This window comes from Staurois parvus, unplaced genomic scaffold (genome assembly GCF_062004578.1).
Source record: "Staurois parvus isolate SC_StPar_1 unplaced genomic scaffold, SC_StPar_1.0 ptg002113l, whole genome shotgun sequence".
NCBI classification, from domain to species: domain Eukaryota; kingdom Metazoa; phylum Chordata; class Amphibia; order Anura; family Ranidae; genus Staurois; species Staurois parvus.
The window spans coordinates 3,481,178-3,503,711 of record NW_028319909.1 but is presented as its reverse complement, the minus strand read 5'-3'; the positions used below and the strand labels follow the sequence as shown (position 1 = coordinate 3,503,711).

At 42.1% G+C, this 22,534-nt stretch overlaps 1 protein-coding gene across 1 annotated transcript; it reads right to left on the bottom strand.

Annotated features, from left to right (window-relative positions):
- Positions 1 to 356: 356 nt before the first annotated feature.
- LOC149432730 (uncharacterized) lies at positions 357 to 19,108 on the bottom strand. Its single transcript, XM_089665069.1, has 5 exons — positions 19,033 to 19,108; positions 16,607 to 16,768; positions 12,724 to 12,852; positions 10,235 to 10,351; positions 357 to 3,238 (listed from the first exon to the last, which is right to left on the bottom strand). Exons 2-5 carry the CDS (start codon positions 16,752 to 16,754, stop codon positions 3,108 to 3,110), a joined length of 525 nt encoding a protein of 174 aa, XP_089521195.1. The 5' UTR covers positions 16,755 to 16,768; positions 19,033 to 19,108; the 3' UTR covers positions 357 to 3,107.
- Between the last annotated feature and the right edge of the window lie 3,426 nt (positions 19,109 to 22,534).

The window sequence follows — 22,534 nt, the reverse complement described above, 5'->3', positions numbered from 1 at the left end:
CGGTCACATGGAATGAATGGGAGAGGACGGTCGTCGAGGATCGGGCCCCAGTGAATTTTGTTTGCCCAGGGGCCCATTATGTTATTAAGATGACCCTGCTGACTGGGATGGCTCCCTGCCGGAAGAACACAATAGCTTCGCAGGAAGGACGTGCCCATCAACACTGACTGTGTTGATTGGAGAATCACATCATCTATGACCTACCTAAGACACATTTTTATTGGCTACACAGCATTAGCTGAATAGTTACCGGTGACTCCTCTCATTTTGTACTATTGTATTTTTTCATGGTATAGGACTTGGAGGACCTGTAAGTTTAGTATTGTCCTTACAGATTTATACACGTTGAAAACAGCTTCTGAAGTGACATCACCAGATTTTTTTATTTCAGGTACTTATATAGCGCCATCAATTTACGCAGCGCTTTACATATATATTGTACATTCACATCAGTCCCTAACCCTCAAGGAGCGTTCAATCTAAGGTCCCTAACCCTCAAGGGGCGTACAATCTAAGGTCCCTAACCCTCAAGGGGTGTACAATCTAAGGTCCATAACCCTCAAGGGGTGTACAATCTAAGGTCCCTAACCCTCAAGGGGTGTACAATCTAAGGTCCCTAACTCACATTCATACATACACATACTAGGGACAATTTAGACAGGAGCCAATTAACCTACCAGCATGTCTTTGGAGTGTGGGAGGAAACCCACGCAGGCACAGGGAGAACATGCAAACTCCAGGCAGGTGGTGCCATGGTTGGGAGTCGAACCAACGACCCGAGTACTGCCAGGTGGAAGTGCTAACCATTTAGCCACTGTGCTGTCCTAATTATGACAAAGAAGCTGCCGTACAGATCAGGGGACAGGAGGTTTCTAGGAAGTTGCACAAAACATAACTGAAATACAAGCTTAAAAAGAATTCAGAATGCTTTTCAGGATTGTACTTCACCATTTTGAACCATTACCCAACTGCACGTAGACTAACATCCCCAAATCAGCAAAGGCGATGGCGAAAGAGCTGTTGACGTATTACTTTACAGCTTCCTCAGGAAGCAATAAGCAGCAAAGAGCCATTAACAGCTCCTTCAAAGCTTGATATACTCAATGTGGAACCTAAGGGGTTAATCCTCTGCATTGTGTAAAAAGGCTGTTTGATCCTGTCTTCTCTGATCCTCCCCTTCTTCCAGTGTTCCCCTCTTATCTCCTGATAAGACATATCGTGTGGAGACACTCTGCACATGCTCAGTTTGGTGTGTATTACTAGAGAGGTTGTTTTTTTTTTCTTGGGAGAGTGCATGTGATCAGCACAGGGCCAATCAGCACTGTCCAGACAGAGGTCAGGGGTTCTGCATCTTCCTAGAGCAGAAAGAAAACTCCTACAAACTTTAACCAGTGCTCTGCTGGACACTGCTAGAAGTCACAAGACTGCTATATACTGCTGATGAGAAAAGGTATTTAGCAGTTTATATTTACTAAAATAATTGTATTTTTGTACTGTAGGGAGACCAGATATAGTGAATGCAGAGTCCGGGGAGACCAGATATAGTGAATGCAGGGTCCTGGGAGAGCGGATATAGTGAATGCGGGGTCCGGGCAGATCAGATATAGTGAATGCAGGGTCCGGGGAGACTGGATATAGTGAATGCAGGGTCCGGGGAGACTGGATATAGTGAATGCAGGGTCCGGGGAGACTGGATATAGTGAATGCAGGGTCCGGGGAGACTGGATATAGTGAATGCAGGGTCGGTCCGGGGAGACCGGATATAGTGAATGCAGCGTCCGGGGAGACCGGATATAGTGAACGCAGGGTCCGGGGAGATGTGATATAGTGAATGCAGGGTCTGGGGAGATGTGATATAGTGAATGCAGGGTCCAGGAAGACCAGATATAGTGAATGCAGGGTCCAGGAAGACCAGATATAGTGAATGCAGGGTTCGGGGAGACCAGATATAGTGAATGCAGGGTTCGGGGAGACCAGATATAGTGAACGCAGGGTTCGGGGAGACCAGATATAGTGAACGCAGGGTTCGGGGAGACCAGATATAGTGAACGCAGGGTCCGAATAGACCAGATATAGTGAACGCAGGGTCCGGGGAGAGAGAGAGAAAGAGAGAGAGAGTCAGAGTCCTGTTGTGTCTCTTGTTCCTATATTTCTTTCTTATTCCAAATTTTGTGCTTTTTTTTAAAGCCCTGATGAAGGGGGATTGGAGACCTGAAATATGTTTTTTGCCTTTTATTTTCCTAAATCAAAATGTGTGCCAATCAAATGTCTTAGGGGTCCAATTTTTGATCCTATTGTTTATTATTATTATTGTTATTATTATTATTATTTTACACAAGGGGCAACAAAAGAAAAAAAACCCAAAAATGTAGCTAACATGTTTCCGGGGTCCTTAACGTTTCCTTCATCAGGGCTACAAAAACACTAGGTTTGGAATAACAAATATAGGAAAACAAGGACAAAGGACAATATGAATTATAAATATATACGCACACATACACACTGTATAATTCCCGTTGTAGTATTATTATTATATTTGTAATGTACAGCGCTGAGTGAACTTTTGGCACTTTATAAATACTGTATAATAATAATAATAATATACAGGATTTATATATCACCAACATTAAACTCAGGTAATCCCTTGGCATACACTTTAAATACAGGTATGGTTGATGAAGGTCATAAATCCTATATCCCAAATAAATTCAATTTCAGAGTCTGAGTCTGTTTGGAATCTGGAATATCTTAACTCTGATTTTTTATTATTATTATTATACAGGATTTATATCGCGCCAACAGTTTGCTCAGCGCTTTACAAAATGAAGGTAGAAATTACAGTTACAATACAATTTGGTAGAAGAGGAAACAGAGGACTCGGCTCATTACAGCTTACAATCTAGTTGAATCTTTCATTCCTATTTTGTAGCCCTGATGAAGGAAGGTTTGAGACCTGAAATGTGTTTACTGCCTTTTGTTTTCTTGAGCCAATCCGATGTCATGCACTTGACATGAAATAGATGTATATCTCATCCTAGGTCCAGCCTGATGAAGCAGATGTAGAATGGCGTACTCCCAGAAACGCACATCCGTATTCTTTTCCACGATCACGCCAAGGACTGTTCTGTATTTCCGGAGATAACTGCAATGTTCGGTGGCATCGCTGCCCCTACTGGCAGAACTGTGGATACTTCCGGCTCTGTATTCCCTTTCTGACGTGTGAAAAAGCTCAACACCCCTGGAACAATGCAGAAGAAATGTTCAAGTAATTGAAAAGGTGAGCAAGGAAAGAAAAACTCCAGATACGTGTTCATTAAATGCATTTTGAACACTGCTAGTGTAACCTCTTCCCTCCAGACGCGCGCATATCTGCAGCCTCTCGGCCGGTGGGCTTCAAACGCATATATGCGTCTCATACATAAGCAATGGTGTGCTGAGAGTATGCGCCGTGCGTGCTCCCGCCCTGGAGCAGACTGACCATTTGGAAACTCGGGCACTGCCCGAGGGCCCGGGGTCAGTAGGGGGCCCCATGAGATGCCCCTGGTACCTTTTTCAAAGGCTTTTTTGAGTTTGGGCAAGGACACAGGGGCCCCATGATCCCCTATTGCCCGGGGGCCCCATGAGTTGTCAGTCCTCCCCTGCTCCCGCCACAGCTACCTGTAGGTAACAGAAAGCTTTCCAATCATGTGACCGCTGTATCAGCCAATCACGGTTGAGAAAATGCAAAAAAGTAGAGGTGCAAACCATATGGAAGAAAAATATATTTGAAATATATTCTAAAAATATATATTTTTTAAATATATTCTTCAGGTTTTTTTAACTTATAAAAAAGTCATTTTAACATATATTTTTACATATATTTGTAAATGCATTCCAAAAATGTACAATTTGTGGGAAGGGGTTAAATCATTTTCGTTTTGGGTGAAGAAGGGAAGGGTTAAAACCCCCGCCAGTTTATTTTTTGCCGTCTGTGTACCATTAGAGCCCAGTCACAACGGGTGTGACTTGCCATGCAATTTGCCATGCGAGTTTTAACCTCCCTAGCGGTCTGATTATGTCAGTATTTCTGTGCTCAAAGCGGTACATTTTTTTGCATGGAAATATGTATTTTTTTATTGTAGGCTGTAATTTTTAGGAATAACTCACTGAAATCTGTCCGAACAAGAGTCTAGTAAACATCCCGGGTATGATAACATTTGAAACACGAAATCATAAATTATGATTTAATAAATAATCATAAAAAATAATAAAATAATAATAATAAATGTAATTCAATAATATAATCCAACCAAAAACACTGAAATGTGAAATATAGCGCCAAGTTCGCACATCGCTGAGCAAAGTCGCAGAATCGTTTTCAGTGTCTGATGAGGAATTTCCCCCACGAATCATTATCACTCAATTCTGCAAGTGGTTCTGATTTACTATCGCTGTTCTCTAGCCGGTCTAAAACTGCTTTTGACCTAAAGGGACGCTTTTTGGACGCCATGGACGTTTCTCAGTTTCCAGGCAGAAAGAACAGTAAAAATGCAGGCAGGGGACAGGACAAAGCACTCGGGACAAAATGTATGTGAAATGGTTTGATACAGGAATGTTATACTCTATGATTTTAGTGTATTTAGTGAATGTCACTTTTTGACATTTTTAAATTTCCCGCCGTTCCGTCCCCCGTACGTCCCGACATCACAGGGAACGGAACCCAGAAGACAGATGCCGGCATTGGCCGGAGGAGATGGTTGGGGACACTGCAGGGGGGACATCGCGGGAGCGCAGGACAAGGTAAGTGATCGAGGGATCCCGGAGCAACGCTGCAGTGTATTCCCGAGTGTAGCTCGGGGGGTTACCGTTTGTGGTGTTGAAACTTTACCCAGAGCTACATTCGGGAATACCTCCAGGGGGGTTAAATCGCATGGCAAGTCACACCCTGTTGTCTGCAATTCAAGTGATCATATCGGTGCGGTTCCGACTTGGTCAGAGCCACACCGATTTCTAGTAGTGATTTCTAGTAGTGATTTCTAGTACTGCATGCACTGTTTCAGGTGCGACTTGCATAGACATCTGTGTCTTGCAAGCCGCAACGCAAGTCGGAATGACATCCGACTTTGAAATCGTGCGACTTCCCTGGAAGACACACGATTTCAAAGTCGGATTGGTGTGACCAGGAACTTAGGGAAATTTTCCTTCACTTCTTGTCCAAGGAACAGGAAGTTAGGGGAAATCTCCCAAAGGTCAGTTGTTGGTACAGGTGTCCCCTTTGGGAACTTTCCCTTCATCTCTCATTCTTGAGAAAATTAAAAAAAGTAAGAGGTGCAACCCATATAGAAGAAAAATATATTTGAAATATATTTTAAAAAAGATATTTTTAAATATATTCTTCAGATTTTTTTAACCTATAAAATAGTCATTTTAACATATATTCGTAAATGCATTCCAAAAATGTAGATTTGTATTTTTAAAGACATACAGTATATTTGAAATATATTTTAAAAATATTCTTCCCAAATATATTGCCGTATATTTGAAATGGCCATATTCAATATATTTAAAAATATATTTAAATAGAAAAATAAATAAATGTAGATTTGTATTTTTAAAGACATACAGTATATTTGAAATGTATTTTTTAAAATATTTTTTATATTTTTTGTAATAAAAACGCATTTCAACATACAGTATATGTATATATACACACACACACACACACACACACACACACACACACACACACACACACACAGACATACTGCATGTTGAAATGCGTTTTTATTACAAAAAAATCTAAAAAATATTTTTAAAAATACATTTCAAATATACTGTATGTCTTTAAAAATACAAATCTACATTTATTTATTGTTTTATTTAAATATATTCTTAAATATATTGAATATGGCCATTTCAAATATATGGCAATATATTTGGGAAGAATATTTTTAAAATATATTTATTTATATATATATGTGGGAATTCTCCTCAATGGGGGTGCAGACAGAAATAAAAATTTGACGGAGGGTCTAACCCTTCCCCCCACTATCCAAAACTATGGATACACTTTAACTTCACTAACTTAAAAAAAAAAAAAGAAAATCAGGACTACAGCTGGACGATTTTTAGGGCACACAGTGGATTGCTTTTCAGAGAACTGCCAAATGGGGATCTTGCATTGCTGGACCACGCCGGAGCTGCAAGCCAAGTGTTTGTATTGCAATTACGTTGTGGTCCATTCACTTATATGGGAGAATTTGCCAACAGGTGCTGCCCCTCGTCAAACTCAGCATATTGCTTTAAAATTTCTGAACCACAATGGAAAGCAAATCAAAGTAAAGTAACTCACCCGAACAGCACCATGTGCGCTTGTAGGTAGATGGGCGGGACACAGTAAAAATGCATATCAACCACCTGTTTTTACCACCCCATGGCTGTCCATGTAAAAGTAGCCTAAAATCAGCCATTGATGGCTCGAATCCCAGCTGGTGCTACAAGGACCAGGATGATTGTACCCAAGTCATTTTTTGTACGACTTGGGTACAACCAGCATGTCAGATTTTTCATGCGATTATTGCTAGCAGTAATCACTTTGTTCTCCTGGTGGGGGAGTCTCCCCTCGCCCCCCCTCCACCCTTACTGGGAGAACACAATGGCTCTGCAGGAGGGATTCTCCCATCAACACTGACTGTGTTGATGGGGAATCACCAGTGGTTGCAGGAAAGAAAATCACATCATGTATGGCCGGCTTAAGCGGGGCCCACATGCACACAGGTGGACCAAAAACATACTTGCTGCAAGTTTGGTGACCACAGTGGCAGTGTATCATCATATGGCACAGTGTGCTGCAATGCATGTGTGTTGGGAAGGTGCTTTGGGATTGCCATTCCTAATGTATGGCAAGAAACAAATGCAAGCCCATGATGTGGAGTGACCTAAGCTGGAATGAACTTAAATGAGAAAACAAGAAATCTGGAGTTTTGGTATATCATCCACGGCTTCAAGGACAATAGGGAAATCACTCATGCTGAGTGTGGTAGTTGCTACAATCTATAACAAAATGCAAACCAACCAACCAAAAAAATGGTGTATGCAGTCCGAACCTCAACCAAACACAACGGTGTAAGCTGGTCCTGCCGAAACAGTGAACTCTCTCATGCTCATATGGTTGGTCAATGTTGCAACAAGCAACGCAATGCCTAAATGGGGTTAAAATGTGTGTGGCCTCCTTGTCCTAAACATAGTTACATAGTTAGTCTGGGTGAAAAAAGACAAAAGTCCATCCAGTTCAACCATTTAAGAAAAACGTTATAATCCTACACCCACAGTTGATCCAGAGGAAGGCAAAAAAACCAGCAAAGCACGATCCAATTTGTTCCTGCTGGGGAAAAAATTCCTTCCTGATCCCCCGAGAGGCAATCGGATATTCCCTGGATCAACTTTACCTATAAATGTTATATCCAGTTATATTCTATGTATATAAGAAAGAATCCAGGACTTTCCTACAGCAATCCACTGAGCTGGCCAGAACCAACTCTTGAGGGAGTCTATTCCACTTTCTCACCGCTCTTACTGTGAAGAAACCTTTCCGTGTTTGGAGACTACATTTCTTTTCCTCCAGACGTAAAGAGCGCCCCCTTGTCCTCTGTGATGACCTCAGGGGGAATAGCTCTACACCGAGTTCACTATATGAACCACTGATGTATTTATACATGGAGATCATATCCCCCCCCTTATGTATTATACATGGAGATCATATCCCCCCCTTATGTATTATACATGGAGATCTTATCCCCCCTTATGTATTATACATGGTGATCATATCCCCCCTTATGTATTATACATGGAGATCATATCCCCCCTTATGTATTATACATGGAGATCATATCCCCCTTATGTATTATACATGGAGATCATATCCCCCTTATGTATTATACATGGAGATCATATCCCCCCTTATGTATTATACATGGAGATCATATCCCCCTTATGTATTATACATGGAGATCATATCCCCCCTTATGTATTATACATGGAGATCATATCCCCCCTTATGTATTATACATGGAGATCATATCCCCCTTATGTATTATACATGGAGATCATATCCCCCTTATGTATTTATACATGGAGATCATATCCCCCCTTATGTATTATACATGGAAATCATATCCCCCCCTTATGTATTATACATGGTGATCATATCCCCCCTTATGTATTATACATGGAGATCATACCCCCCTTATGTATTATACATGGAGATCATATCCCCCTTATGTATTATACATGGAGATCATATCCCCCCCTTATGTATTATACATGGAGATCATATCCCCCCTTATGTATTTTACATGGAGATCATATCCCCCCTTATGTATTATACATGGTGATCATATCCCCCCTTATGTATTATACATGGAGATCATATCCCCCCCCCCTTATGTATTATACATGGAGATCATATCCCCCTTATGTATTATACATGGAGATCATATCCCCCCTTATGTATTATACATGGAGATCATATCCCCCTTATGTATTATACATGGAGATCATATCCCCCTTATGTATTATACATGGAGATCATATCCCCCCTTATGTATTATACATGGAGATCATATCCCCCTTATGTATTATACATGGAGATCATATCCCCCCTTATGTATTATACATGGAGATCATATCCCCCCTTATGTATTATACATGGAGATCATATCCCCCTTATGTATTTATACATGGAGATCATATCCCCCCTTATGTATTATACATGGAAATCATATCCCCCCCTTATGTATTATACATGGTGATCATATCCCCCCTTATGTATTATACATGGAGATCATATCCCCCCCTTATGTATTATACATGGAGATCATATCCCCCCCTTATGTATTATACATGGAGATCATATCCCCCCTTATGTATTTTACATGGAGATCATATCCCCCCCTTATGTATTATACATGGTGATCATATCCCCCCTTATGTATTATACATGGAGATCATATCCCCCTTATGTATTATACATGGAGATCATATCCCTCTTATGTATTTATACATGGAGATCATATCCCCCCTTATGTATTATACATGGTGATCATATCCCCCCTTATTATACATGGTGATCATATCCCCCCTTATGTATTATACATGGAGATCATATCCCCCTTATGTATTATACATGGAGATCATATCCCCCCTTATGTATTATACATGGAGATCATATCCCCTCTTATGTATTATACATGGTGATCATATCCCCCCTTATGTATTATACATGGTGATCATATCCCCCCCTTATGTATTATACATGGAGATCATATCCCCCTTATGTATTATACATGGAGATCATATCCCCCCCTTATGTATTATACATGGAGATCATATCCCCCTTATGTATTATACATGGAGATCACATCCCCCCTTATGTATTATACATGGTGATCATATCCCCCCTTATGTATTATACATGGTGATCATATCCCCCCTTATGTATTATACATGGAGATCATATCCCCCTTATGTATTATACATGGTGATCATATCCCCCCTTATGTATTATACATGGAGATCATATCCCCCTTATGTATTTATACATGGAGATCATATCTCCCTTATGTATTATACATGGTGATCATATCCCCCCTTATGTACTATACATGGAGATCATACCCCCCTTATGTATTATACATGGAGATCATATCCCCCTTATGTATTATACATGGAGATCATATCCCCCTTATGTATTATACATGGTGATCATATCCCCCTTATGTATTATACATGGAGATCATATCCCCCCCTTATGTATTATACATGGAGATCATATCCCCCCTTATGTATTATACATGGTGATCATATCCCCCTTATGTATTATACATGGTGATCATATCCCCCTTATGTATTATGCATGGAGATCATATCCCCCCTTATGTATTATACATGGAGATCATATCCCCCCTTATGTATTATACATGGAGATCATATCCCCCCTTATGTATTATACATGGAGATCATATCCCCCCTTAATCTCCTGTTTTCAAGAGAGAATAAATTCAGTTCCTCTAATCTTTCCTCATAGCTGATCTCCTCCATGCCTCGTATGAGTTTGGTTGCCCTTCTCTGTACTTTCTCCAGTTCCCCAATGTTTTTTTTTTGTGAATTGGTGCCCAAAACTGAACTGCATATTCCAGATGAGGTCTTACTAATGATTTGTACCGGGGGTGCTACATGTGCTTTGGATAATTCATACCTGAAGCAACTGCGATGATCACCGTCAGCCATCCCAATCCAAAGGACCAAGAGTAATGAAAGGTCTCCTTAGAGAGAACGACAATTCCGTGTATAAGTGCCGCAAAAGCCAAGAGAGCTGTAAAGGAAAAAAAGTCAGATGTAAGAAGCAGCTGAAACTCGTTAGCAGCTCATGAAATCTTTGTTACCAGGTTTTGATGATCCACATGGAAGAAAAATATATTTGAAATATATTTTTAAAATATTCTTTCCGAATATATTGACAGATATTTGAAATACTACAATTTTGGCCATATTCAGTATATTTCAAAATATATTTCAATAAATATATATATATATATATATATATATATATATATATATATTTTATGTTGAAATGCGTTTTTATTACAAAATATATGAAAAATATTTTTAAAAATACATTTTTAAATATACTGTATGCTTTTAAAAATACAAATATACATTTTTGGAATGCATTTACAAATATATGTAAAAATATATGTTAAAAGGACTTTTTTATATGTTAAAAACAATCTGAAGAACATACTTAAAAATATATATATTTTAAAAAATATACTTTTTTAAAATATATTCTTCAGATTTTTTTAACATATAAAGTAATTTTAACATATATTTGTAAATGCATTCCAAAAATGTACATTTGTATTTTTAACCACTTGACCTCCAGAGGATTTACCCCCCTTAATGACCAGGCCTCTTTTTGCTACGCGGCGCTGCACTAATTCAACTGATAATTGCGCGGTCATGCAATGCTGCACCCAAACAAAATTTACGTCCTTTTTTTCACACAAATAGAGCTTTCTTTCGGTGGTACTTGATCACCTGTGCGCTTTTTATTTTTCACGCTATAAACAAAAAAAGGCCAAAAATTTTGAAGAAAAACAATATTTTTTACTTTCAGCTATAAAAAATATATAGTAAACTCAAAGTTGGTTATAAATTTAGGCCAAAATGTATTCTGCTGCATGTTTTTGGTAAAAAAAATCCCAATAAGTGTATATTGATTGCTTTGTGTGGAAGTTATAGCGTCTACAAACTATGGTATAAATACTGCAATTTACGCCATTTTTCTGCTATACAGCGCTGCGCTAGTTTAACGGACAATTGCGCGGTCATGCAATACGGTACATAAATGAAATTTACATCCTTTTTTTCCCCACAAATTGAGATTTCTTTCGGTGGTATTTGATTGCCTGTGCGGTTTTTATTTTTTGTGCTATAAAAAAAAAGGCTGACAATTTTGAGGAAAAAAAACAACAACAATATTTTGGACTTTTTGCTATAAAACATGTCCAGTAAAAAAAAAATGCAAAAATCAAATTTAGTCATAAATTTCTGCCAAAATGTATTCTGCGACATGTCTTTGCTAAAAAAAATACACAATACGTGTAAATTAATTGGTTTACGTGAAAGTTATAGCGTTTACAAATGGCGGGAAAGATACTGGGATTTTTAGGGTTTTTTTTATACTAATAATGGCGGCGATCAGTGAATTATGGCGGCGATCAGTGACTTATGGCAGCGACCAGCGACTTATGGCGGGACTGCGGCGGACATTCTGACATTGGGGGGTACTGACTTCCCCAAAAACACTAATACAGTGATCAGTGCAAAAAAAAAAAAAAACACTGACACTGTACTAATGGCACTGGGGAGGAAGGGGTTAACTTTATTTTGCAGGGAAGGGTTATAGGAGTGAGGGGAGTGTTTTACTAGGGGGCGGGGGTGTGTGCTGCACGGGACACCGCTGATCGAGAGAGAGAAACTCTTCTTTCTCAATCAGCTCGTCCTCGAGCTGTCAGGGAAGTGACAGACAGCACAGCTACTGCAGCTGTGCTCTCTGTCACTGTTTGCCGCCGATCGCCAGGAAATAGCCGATAAGGATCGGCTGTCACCCGGCGACTGACATCTGCGGCGGTGATCGGCGGGACAGATAGGGCGGCGTCACGCGCGCCCCCTATCTGTTTACAAAACACATGTTTTAAAACGTGGTTTTGCCTGCCCGTGCCGCCGTACAGTGGCAGGGCGGCGGCAAGTGGTTAAAGACATACTGTATATTTGAAAATGTATTTTTAAAATGTATTTTCATATATTTTGAATTAAAAGCGCATTTCAACATACAGTATATATATATATATATATACACCACATACCACAGCATACAGACATGTTAGACAACTGTGCTCAACTTTTTGTAACAATTTGGTGAAGACACTTTTCTGTTTCAACAGCCCCATGTGTACAAAGCAGGGGCGGACTGACCATTTGGAAACTCGGGCACTACCCAAGGGCCCGGGGTCAGTAGGGGGCCCCATGAAATGCCCCTGGTACCTTTTTTATAGGCTTTTTTGAGTTTGGGCAAGGACACAGGGGCCCCATGATCCCCTATTGCCTGGGGGCCCCATAAATTGTCAGTTCGCCCCTGGTACAAAGCCAGCTCCATAAAGACATGATTAGAAAACATCTTACCCATCAGGCCTGACACACAGCAGTGAAAGATATTCCATCTTAAACCACGGATAAATTCAAGAATACAGAGCGGAAGCGACACCACCATCCCAGTGACCATGACTGCCATAAACAGATTTAGGACGTCATCTTTAAAGAAAAAAAAAAATCAAACAGGAAATAATTTGTTTCTGATTGTGTTTTTCAAGACTTTCCAAAAGGATAAATTATTTCTGTGCAAATACTACATTTACAAGGCATGCTTGAAAGCAATCAATCTTCCCACCCTTTTAAAGACTTAGCCCTCATGCACACGGGACATTTTTACAGCGGCTGTTTTTGGCTTTTGGCGTTTTTTTCTACAGCCAGTAAACGCCCCAGCAGGGGCGGACTGATCATTAGGAAACTCGGGCACTGCCCGAAGGCCCGAGGTCAGTAGGGGGCCCCATGAGATGCCCCTGGTACCTTTTTCATATTCCCCATTAACTCGTTGGGCAGCAGGTGGTGAAGGACCTTTCTTCCATATTCCCCATTAACTCGTTATCAGGGGTGGACTGACCATTTGGAAACTCAGGCAGTGCCCAAGGTCAGTAGGGGGCCCCATGAGATGCCCCTGGTACCTTTTTCATAGGCTTTTTTGAGTTTGGGCAAGGACACAGGTGCCCCATGATCCCCTATTGCCCGGGGGCCCCATGAGTTGTCAGTCTGCGCCTGCCCCCCAGCATGTTCTCCTAGGTATCCATACACACACAGGCTTTAATTAGCTTTTTTTTTGGCAGAGGAGTTTTTTGGCTGGAAGAAAAAACCTAGAACTGTTGGGTTTCTAAGAGTTTTGTAGCTGTAAAAAATGCTCTAATGCTGGTCAACGTGGGAAAATGTGCTAAAACATGGCAAACCGGAGTTTTTTGGGTTTGCTGGTTTTTCTCCGTTTACGTTTTATAACGTTTTGAGAAAAAAAATAGTAAAATTTTTGCTTAAAAAAACTTTTTTTAGCAAAAATTTTACTATTGTGTTTCTAAAAAATGTTATAAAATTCAAACGCAGAAAAACCGGCAAACCCAAAAAACACCGGTTTGCCATGTTTTAGCACATTTTTCCACGTTAACTAGCATTAGAGCGTTTTTTACAACTACAAAACTCTTAGAAACCCAACAGTTCTAGGTTTTTTTTTCCAGCCAAAAAACGCCTCTGCCAAAAAAAGATAAACGCTAATGCAAAAACACTAAAAAAGCTGAAAACTAGCGTTTTGAATGCAACCAGTGTTATTAAAACGCCCAGTGTGCATGGAGCCTTAAAGGGTAGCACAAGCCCAGAGCAGGGGCGGACTGACAATTCATGGGGCCCCCGGGCAATAGGGGATCATGGGGCCCCTGTGTCCTTGCCCAAACTCAAAAAAGCCTATGAAAAAGGTACCAGGGGCATCTCATGGGGCCCCCTACTGACCCCGGGCCCTCGGACAGTGCCCGAGTTTCCAAATGGTCAGTCCGCCCCTGGCCCAGAGCAGTATTAAAATGTCTAAAATAAGGGAATGATATTATAGGGAAAAAAAAGTGCAAAGTCAATCTGACATATAGATATACATAAAAAAAAAACAATTCAGTGAAACAGTAAAGATATAAAAATCAAATATAAAAAATGTTCAATAAATCATTCAATAAATGTGAAACAGTAAAGTGCAGCATAAAAGTGAGAATATATAAAGTTCATAAAATATCAGTGGAGTGAGAGCTATAAATTGTCCGTAAGGATATAAGTACGGCAATCACGTACGGGATCCAAGAGGGAATCCACCACCTCTGTCAGATGTACACTCACCAGACATCTACTGGTAAACAGCATGTAAGCACGTCTCATCTGGGTACAACAATGAAGCCTCTGCAAGGGATGCTCAGCCAAGGGCAAAAAACGCTGTTGGACCCTCTCCAAGATGGCCGCTGATCCAATCTTCAGCGTACCCCTGAAGACATGCATGTGCACGAAACACGTCGGGTGGAGCTGCACTTGCTGACGTCATGCTGCCGTTGCCGAAGGTTGGAGCGGGGGCCATCTTGGAGCGCTCTGCGGAAATCCTCTGCAGAAAATTTGGCGTTTAAATGATACTCGTTAAAGTGTTACTAAACCCACAACAGTACAATCAGTCTGTAGATGCAGTAAAGCATGCTTGTTATACTCACTGTGGAACCTAAGGGGTTAATCCTCTGCATTGTGTAAAAAGCCCATTTGATCCTGTCTTCTCTGCTCCTCCTCTTGTTCAAATGTCCACAACTTATCTCCTGATAAGACAGACTGAACACGTAGTCATTATGCACATGCACAATTTAGTGTGTATTGCTAGAGATTTTTTTTTTTTTTTCTTGGGACAGTGCATGTGATCAGCACAGAAAGAAAACTCCTCCTGCAAGCTTTAACAAATGCTCTGCTGAATGCTGATAGAAGTCACAAGGCTCAAACTCTGATGAGAAAGGTATTTAGCAGTTTATATTTACTAAAATAATTACATTTCCATGTTGTGTGTACTGTGGGAGATCAGATATAGTGAATGCGGGATCCGGGGAGACCAGATATAGTGAATGCAGGGTCCGGGGAGACCAGATATAGTGAATGCAGGGTCCGGAGAGACCAGATATAGTGAATGCAGGGTCTGGGGAGACCAGATATAGTGAATGCAGGGTCCAGGGAGAGCGGGTATAGTGAATGCAGGGTCCGGGGAGACCGGATATAGTGAATGCAGGGTCCGTGGAGAGCGGATATAGTGAATGCAGGTTCCGGGGAGACCGGATATAGTGAATGCAGGGTCTGGGGAGACCAGATATAGTGAATGCAGGGTCCGGGGAGACCAGATATAGTGAATGCAGGGTCCGGGGAGACCAGATATAGTGAATGCAGGGTCTGGAGAGACCGGATATCGTGAATGCAGGGTCCGGGGAGAGCGGATATAGTGAATGCAGGGTCCGGGGAGACCAGATATAGTGAATGCAGGGTCTGGGGAGATCGGATATAGTGAATGCAGGGTCCGGGGAGAGCGGATATAGTGAATGCAGGGTCCGGGGAGAGCGGATATAGTGAATGCAGGGTCCGGGGAGAGCGGTATAGTGAATGCAGGGTCCAGGGAGAGCGGTATAGTGAATGCAGGGTCCAGGGAGAGCAGATATAGTGAATGCAGGGTCCGGGGAGAGCAGATATAGTGAATGCAGGGTCCGGGGAGAGTGGATATAGTGAATGCAGGGTCCGGGGAGAGCGGATATAGTGAATGCAGGGTCCAGGGAGAGGGGATATAGTGAATGCAGGGTCCGGGGAGAGCGGTATAGTGAATGCAGGGTCCTGGGTTTAGTAACACTTTCATGACTAACACTATGTAAGACTCTACATGCCTGTGGTAATGAATATGTACGCTTGGTGATAGTTTCTGAACCATTTCTATAAACCTCTTTAGCCTTCTCTCTCCTCATTCTGCCGAAATATGCCCTGTTATTGGAGACATTATACAATTTGCACCATGTTAATGCTGGGTCACCAACTTCCCAGTTGAAAGATCTTTTAAATGAGTAAATGTATACTGGTGTCATTTGGACCCCAAAGTAGCACAGTAAGCAGATCTGTACCCCCAACTCTTCACCCACAGATCTCTGTCCCATTATTATTTGCAAGAAATCACAAAAATATTATCCCAATGGATCATCAGAGGTCTGCAAGGAAGGGGCAGGGTGCCTGTGCTGTAACTACAACCTACAAAGGGGTCCAAAGGTCACCTTTACTGGTTTACATAGCCCACTAATAATCCCTTTTTCCACAATAGAATTTTTTTCTGAATATATGTATCTGGTCTTGCCCTACTGTTAGAGGTTCAATTCATCCTCTCCTTCAATCTCCAAGTCAAGCCCTCCACTTGCTACAAACGTCTCACCTGTGTAGGGTCTGAGATCAATAAGGCCAAAGTGTATGGAGTGGTCAGGGATGACTCCCCAGGACTTTGTTAATGCAGCCATCCCTGCGAGGACGCTGACTGACAACTGAATGACTGTAATGCCGACTGACCAATTGAGGTAGACCATCCTTGGAATCAGACCTGGACATGGAAAACATGGAAAAGTAGAGTTATAGGAAAAACAGATGATCCAAGCTTGATACATAACACTGGGTTTATAGTGGACCTCACTTCAAGTATAGTTTTTCAGGTTTTCATTAATGTTTCAGTTTCCACGTATTTTTACCACCCATATAGATCACAGTACTTCCACCAACAATGTCTTCATCTATGTTCCTCTGTGGTAGGATAGGTCTACTTCCAGGACTCGGATATGACACGGTCATGTAAATCCTGGTGGCTGTGCAGTTCTTGCCTCTTACCTAATGACTACCTGCATAAGACTGATAGCATCATCTCAACCTGGACAAAGTCAACGCATTGGAGCTCAAAGTTGGCTTTTAAATGATAAAATATTTTCTAAAAAATGGTACTCCTGCTATATATTGTGAACTGTATCATTTATACATGCAGACCTGTACAGTTACTGAAGTGGCCACTAACTATTAACCAGGAGACAACTCCTACATGGAGCTTGAATGTTCCTGTCCTGACCAAAAGTGAGGAGAAATGCCCCCAAAAGGGGACAGAGTATTGTGTTAAAACCTGATGATGGTTCTAACCAAAAGAAAAGAAAATAATTTGGTCGGAATGGACCAATCAAAGCAGTTTTTATATTGTTTCAATATATCCTACAACACTGCGATCGTTCTTCACCTCCACTATATAGCCAAACCATTGAGTTGATTGAGGTGTTTCCAGTGAAAGGTACTGTTAATACTACACTCAGCGGCCAGACTCATCCACCTCACCACCCGCTCCACCTCTGCCACCCCCCTCTGCCTCTCCCTCCACTGGCTCCCGATTGCCCAACGCATCAAATTTAAACTTCTAATCTTGACCTACAAAGCCGTTCATAACACTGCCCCTGACTACCTCACCAACCTGATCCCCAAGTACCACCCTACCCGCACCCTTCGCTCCTCACAGGACCTCCTTCTATCATGCTCCCTGGTCTCCTCCTCCCATGCACGACTGCAGGACTTCTCCAGGTCCTCCCCTATCCTCTGGAACTCACTGCCCCAATCCATCCGACTGTCGCCTTCCCTCCCCACATTCAGGCGCTCCCTCAAAACCCATCTCTTCAGGGAAGCCTACCCCACCCTCACCTAACGGCCATTCTCCCTCATTCCTCCCACCACTTCATCCCCCTCAGCCACTTCATTCCCCTCAGCCACTTCCTATCGTTCCACTTCCCCCTCCCTCCTAGATTGTAAGCTTGAAAGAGTAGGGCCCTCTTACCCCTCGTACGCTGTCTGTTTTTGTTGTACTGTGCCATGTATTGTCCCCCCTATTGTACAGCGCTGAGCAAACCCTTTGGCGCTATATAAACTCGATGTAATAATAATAATAATAATACTACAGCAAACAAAGATATTATAAATAATTGTGCTTTTCCAACCTCGTGGTGAAGGACCTTTCCTGTCCCGCATGTCTGTGCCCCTGTGTAGAAAGCCAGTTCCACAAAGACATGATTTGATGAGTTTGGTGTAGAACAAGGGTCTCCAAACTTTCTGGACTGTGGCTAGTGGGAGTAGAAAATGCCCCGGCATCAGTTGGCATAAACAATGCTCCATCAATGGCTTTAATGGGGGGGAACAGCACCCCCTTGTTGGTATCCCTGGGAAGAATGGTGCCATAGATGGTATCAGTGGAAACCAGGGGCGGACTGACAACTCAAGGGGCCCCCGGGCAATATGGGATCATGGGGCCCCTGTGTCCTTGCCCAAACTCAAAAAAGCCTATGAAAAAGGTACCAGGGGCATCTCCTGGGGCCCCCTACTGAACCCGGGCCCCCGGGCAGTGCCCGAGTTTCCAAATGGTCAGTCCGCCCCTGGTGGAAACAATGGTGTGCGATCATTGGTGTCAGTTGGTGGAATAGTGCCTCAAGAGCCAGATAAAGACAGGCAAAGTGCCATAGTTTGGAGACCACTTGTATAGAGGAACTCCACAGAGCTCTGACCTTAACCCTACTGGACACCTTTGGGATGAACGGAAATCCTGGTTGAAAGCTAGGTCTTCTCATCCCTCACAAATGTTCTTTTGGCTGAATGCACACATATTCCCTGAGACACACTCCAAAATCTTTTAGAAAGCCTTCCCAGAAGAGTGAAGATTGTTATAGCGGGCAACTCAATATTAATGGCCATGGTTTTGGAATGGGATGTCCAACAAACTCATATACGTGTAATGGTCAGGTATCTACAACCTTTTGGCCATACAGTATATGATGGATTTGCTCTTACCTTGTCTCTGGGTGCTAAACGGTCCTCAATGCTTTGTGTAGTCCCTTTCCCAGTGTACGAGACTTATACATTTACATTATGTGAGCAATCAGTTAAGCAATGGACAAGAGTGAAATACAACCAAGGAAGTTGGTTGTTTGCAATAGTTAATATTGTGCAAAAGCACTTTTCCTGGCTGCTTCGTTTCTGGTCTGGACAGTAAAAATGATACTTGTGAAAACTTAAAGTACAGGATGTCTACAGCTGTAATTTTTTCATCTTAGAATAGAACTTTTTATATTTTGGCCTTTTTTGATGCATTTCTATTTTTGCCTCTTTAACCTCCCTGGCGGTATGATTATTTCAGATTTTTGGTACCATTTTTTTGCATGGAAATATGTAGTTTTTTATTGTAGGCCTGTAATTTTTAGGAATAACTCACTGAAATCTGTCCGAACAAGAGTCTAGTAAACATCCCGGGGATGATAAAACTTGAAACACGAAATCATAAATTATAATTTAATAAATACTCATCAAAAATAATAATATAATAATAATAAATTTAATTCAATAATATAATCAAACCAAAAACACTGAAATGTGAAATAGAGCGCCAAGTTTGCACATCGCTGAGCAAAGTCACAAAATCGTTTTCAGTGTCTGATGAGGAATTTCCCCCACGAATCATTATCACTCAATTCTGCAAGTGGTTCTGATTTACTATCGCTGTTCTCTAGCCGGTCTAAAACCGCTTTTGACCTAAAGGGACGCTTTTTGGACGCCATGGACGTTTCTAAGTTTCCAGGCAGAAAGAACAGTAAAAATGCAGGCAGGGCGCCGGACAAAGCAGTAGGGACAAAATGTATGTGAAATGCTTTGATACAGGAATGTTTTGCTATGAAATAATCGTTTTAAAAAAAATCAAATTTTTTTTAAATTTTCAAATTTGCCGCTGGTTCCGGCGCCCGTACGTCCCGACGTCACAGGGACCAGAACATGGAAGCTGGATGCCGGCATCAGCCGGAGGAGATGGCCGGGGACACTGCAGGGGGGACATCGTGGGAGCAAAGGACAAGGTAAGCGCTGTAGGGAATCCCTATGCAGCGCCGCATGGTAAGCCCGAGTGTAGCTCGGGGTTACCGCTTTTGGTACTGAAACTTTACCCCGAGCTACACTCGGGAATACCGCCAGGGAGGTTAATGGTATGTTTTTGTTTTTCTCTTTCCACTGACATATATTGATTTTTTTTTTTTTGCCCTTTTGCACTCAACAAGGTTTCATAGCCCATATTTTACATCTGTTCCCGATCCATTTTGTACACATACAGTTGCAAGAAAAAGTATGTGAACCCCTTGGGATTACGTGGAGTTTTGCATGAATTGGGCATAAAATGTGCTCTGAACGTCATCTAAGTCACAACAATAGAAGAACACAGTCTGCTGAACATAATACTACACAAACATTAGATGTTGCCATGGTTTAATTGCACATAAAATGTAAACATTCACAGTGCAGGGAGGAAAAGTATGTGAGGCCCTAACTTCTCCCAGAGCTAATTGGAGCCAGGAGTGAGCCAACCTTGACTCCAATCAGTGTGATGATATTGGATGTGTTGCTGACAGCTGTCCTGCCCTTAAAAAACACACACCTGTTTTGGGTTTACTGGTTTCAAGAAGCACTGTCTGATGTGAACCATGCCTCGCAGAAAAGAGCTCTCAGAAGACCTACGATCAAGAATTGTTGACTTGCATGAAGCTGGAAAGGGTTACAAAAGTATCTCCAAAAGCCTTGATGTTATCTATTGTACTGGAAAGGTCTGTTGTTGCTGGTGGGAGATCTATTGTCACTGGAATGGATCTTATGTGGCTGGGGGTCTATTGTTGATAGGAGGAATTTACTGTTGACAGAGGGGTCTATTGCTGATGACTGCTGGACAGTCTATTGATGCTGGCTGAGGGGAGATCCATTATTGCTGCTTGGGGTCTATTGTTGCTATGGGGTATTTTGTGTCTGGGGGCTCTATTGTTGTTGAGGGTGATCTATTGTTGCTGGAGAGTCTATTATTGCTATGGGATCTTTTGTTGCTGGGGGGACCTGTTGTTGCTGGGGGTCTATTGTTGCTGGCTACAGGGGATCTATTTTACTGTTTTTCTAGTTATTAACAAATTCCATACAAATTACTTATCATCACAAAATTATACCTGATTCTGTATTGTCTAAAAGGCCGGTACCGGGAGGTGAGTAGGGGGTGGAACCAAGGAACAGTGCTCGGAGGTGGGTAAGGGGCGGAGACATGGGGTGACTTGGAAAGGGAAATTTCCTGCACCTATTCTTTGAGCAAGTGTCTGTTGGGTGTAGGATCCCATAACAAGCAAGTGTCTGCTGGGTGTAGGATCCCATAACAAGCAAGTGTCTGCTGCGTGTAGGATCCCATAACAAGAAAGTGTCTTCTGCGTGTAGGATCCCATAACAAGAAAGTGTCTTCTGCGTGTAGGATCCCATAACAAGCAAGTGTCTTCTGCGTGTAGGATCCCATAACAGGCAAGTGTCTGCTGGGTGTAGGATCCCATAACAAGCAAGTGTCTTCTGCGTGTAGGATCCCATAACAAGCAAGTGTCTTCTGCGTGTAGGATCCCATAACAAGAAAGTGTCTTCTGCGTGTAGGATCCCATAACAAGCAAGTGTCTGCTGCGTGTAGGATCCCATAACAAGCAAATGTCTTCTGCGTGTGGGATCCCATAACAAGCAAGTGTCTTCTGCGTGTAGGATCCCATAACAACCAAGTGTCTGCTGCGCGTAGGATCCCATAACAAGCAAGTGTCTTCTGCGCGTAGGATCCCATAACAAGCAAGTGTCTGCTGCGTGTAGGATCCCATAACAAGCGTCTGCTGCGTGTAGGATCCCACAACAAGCAAGTGTCTGCTGCATGTAGGATCCCATAACAAGCAAGTGTCTGCTGCGTGTAGGATCCCATAACAAGCAAGTGTCTTCTGCATGTAGGATCCCATAAAAAGCAAGTGTCTTCTGTGTGTAGGATCCCATAAAAAGCAAGTGTCTTCTGCGTGTAGGATCCCATAACAAGCAAGTGTCTTCTGCGTGTAGGATCCCATAACAAGCAAATGTCTTCTGCGTGTAGGATCCCATAACAAGCGTCTTCTTTGTGTAGGATCCCATAACAAGCAAGTGTCTGCTGCGTGTAGGATCCCATAAAAAGCAAGAGTCTGTTGCGTGTAGGATCCCATAACAAGCAAGTGTCTGCTGCATGTAGGATCCCATAAAAAGCAAGAGTCTGTTGCGTGTAGGATCCCATAACAAGCAAGTGTCTGTTGCGTGTAGGATCCCATAACAAGCGTCTTCTGCGTGTAGGATCCCATAACAAGCGTCTTCTGCGTGTAGGATCCCATAAACTTGCACGTCATGAACTTGGGGGCCACAGTTTGAAATCTTTGCCCTGGGAGCTGGATGACCTTCTCCTGGCACTGGCTGGAAGTGATGTAATACATACCACTTCCAGGTTACTAGG

Bases quoted from the DNA above. Each gene is read 5' to 3' on its own strand.
- LOC149432730 (XM_089665069.1), bottom strand. From the start codon at position 16,754: ATGGTCTACCTCAATTGGTCAGTCGGCATTACAGTCATTCAGTTGTCA. The intron at 12,853-16,606 runs GTGAGACGTTTG...TTTTCTTTAAAG, and splicing joins TGATCTCAGACCCTACACAG to ATGACGTCCTAAATCTGTTT. The intron at 10,352-12,723 runs GTAAGATGTTTT...TTTCCTTTACAG, and splicing joins CTGTGTGTCAGGCCTGATGG to CTCTCTTGGCTTTTGCGGCA.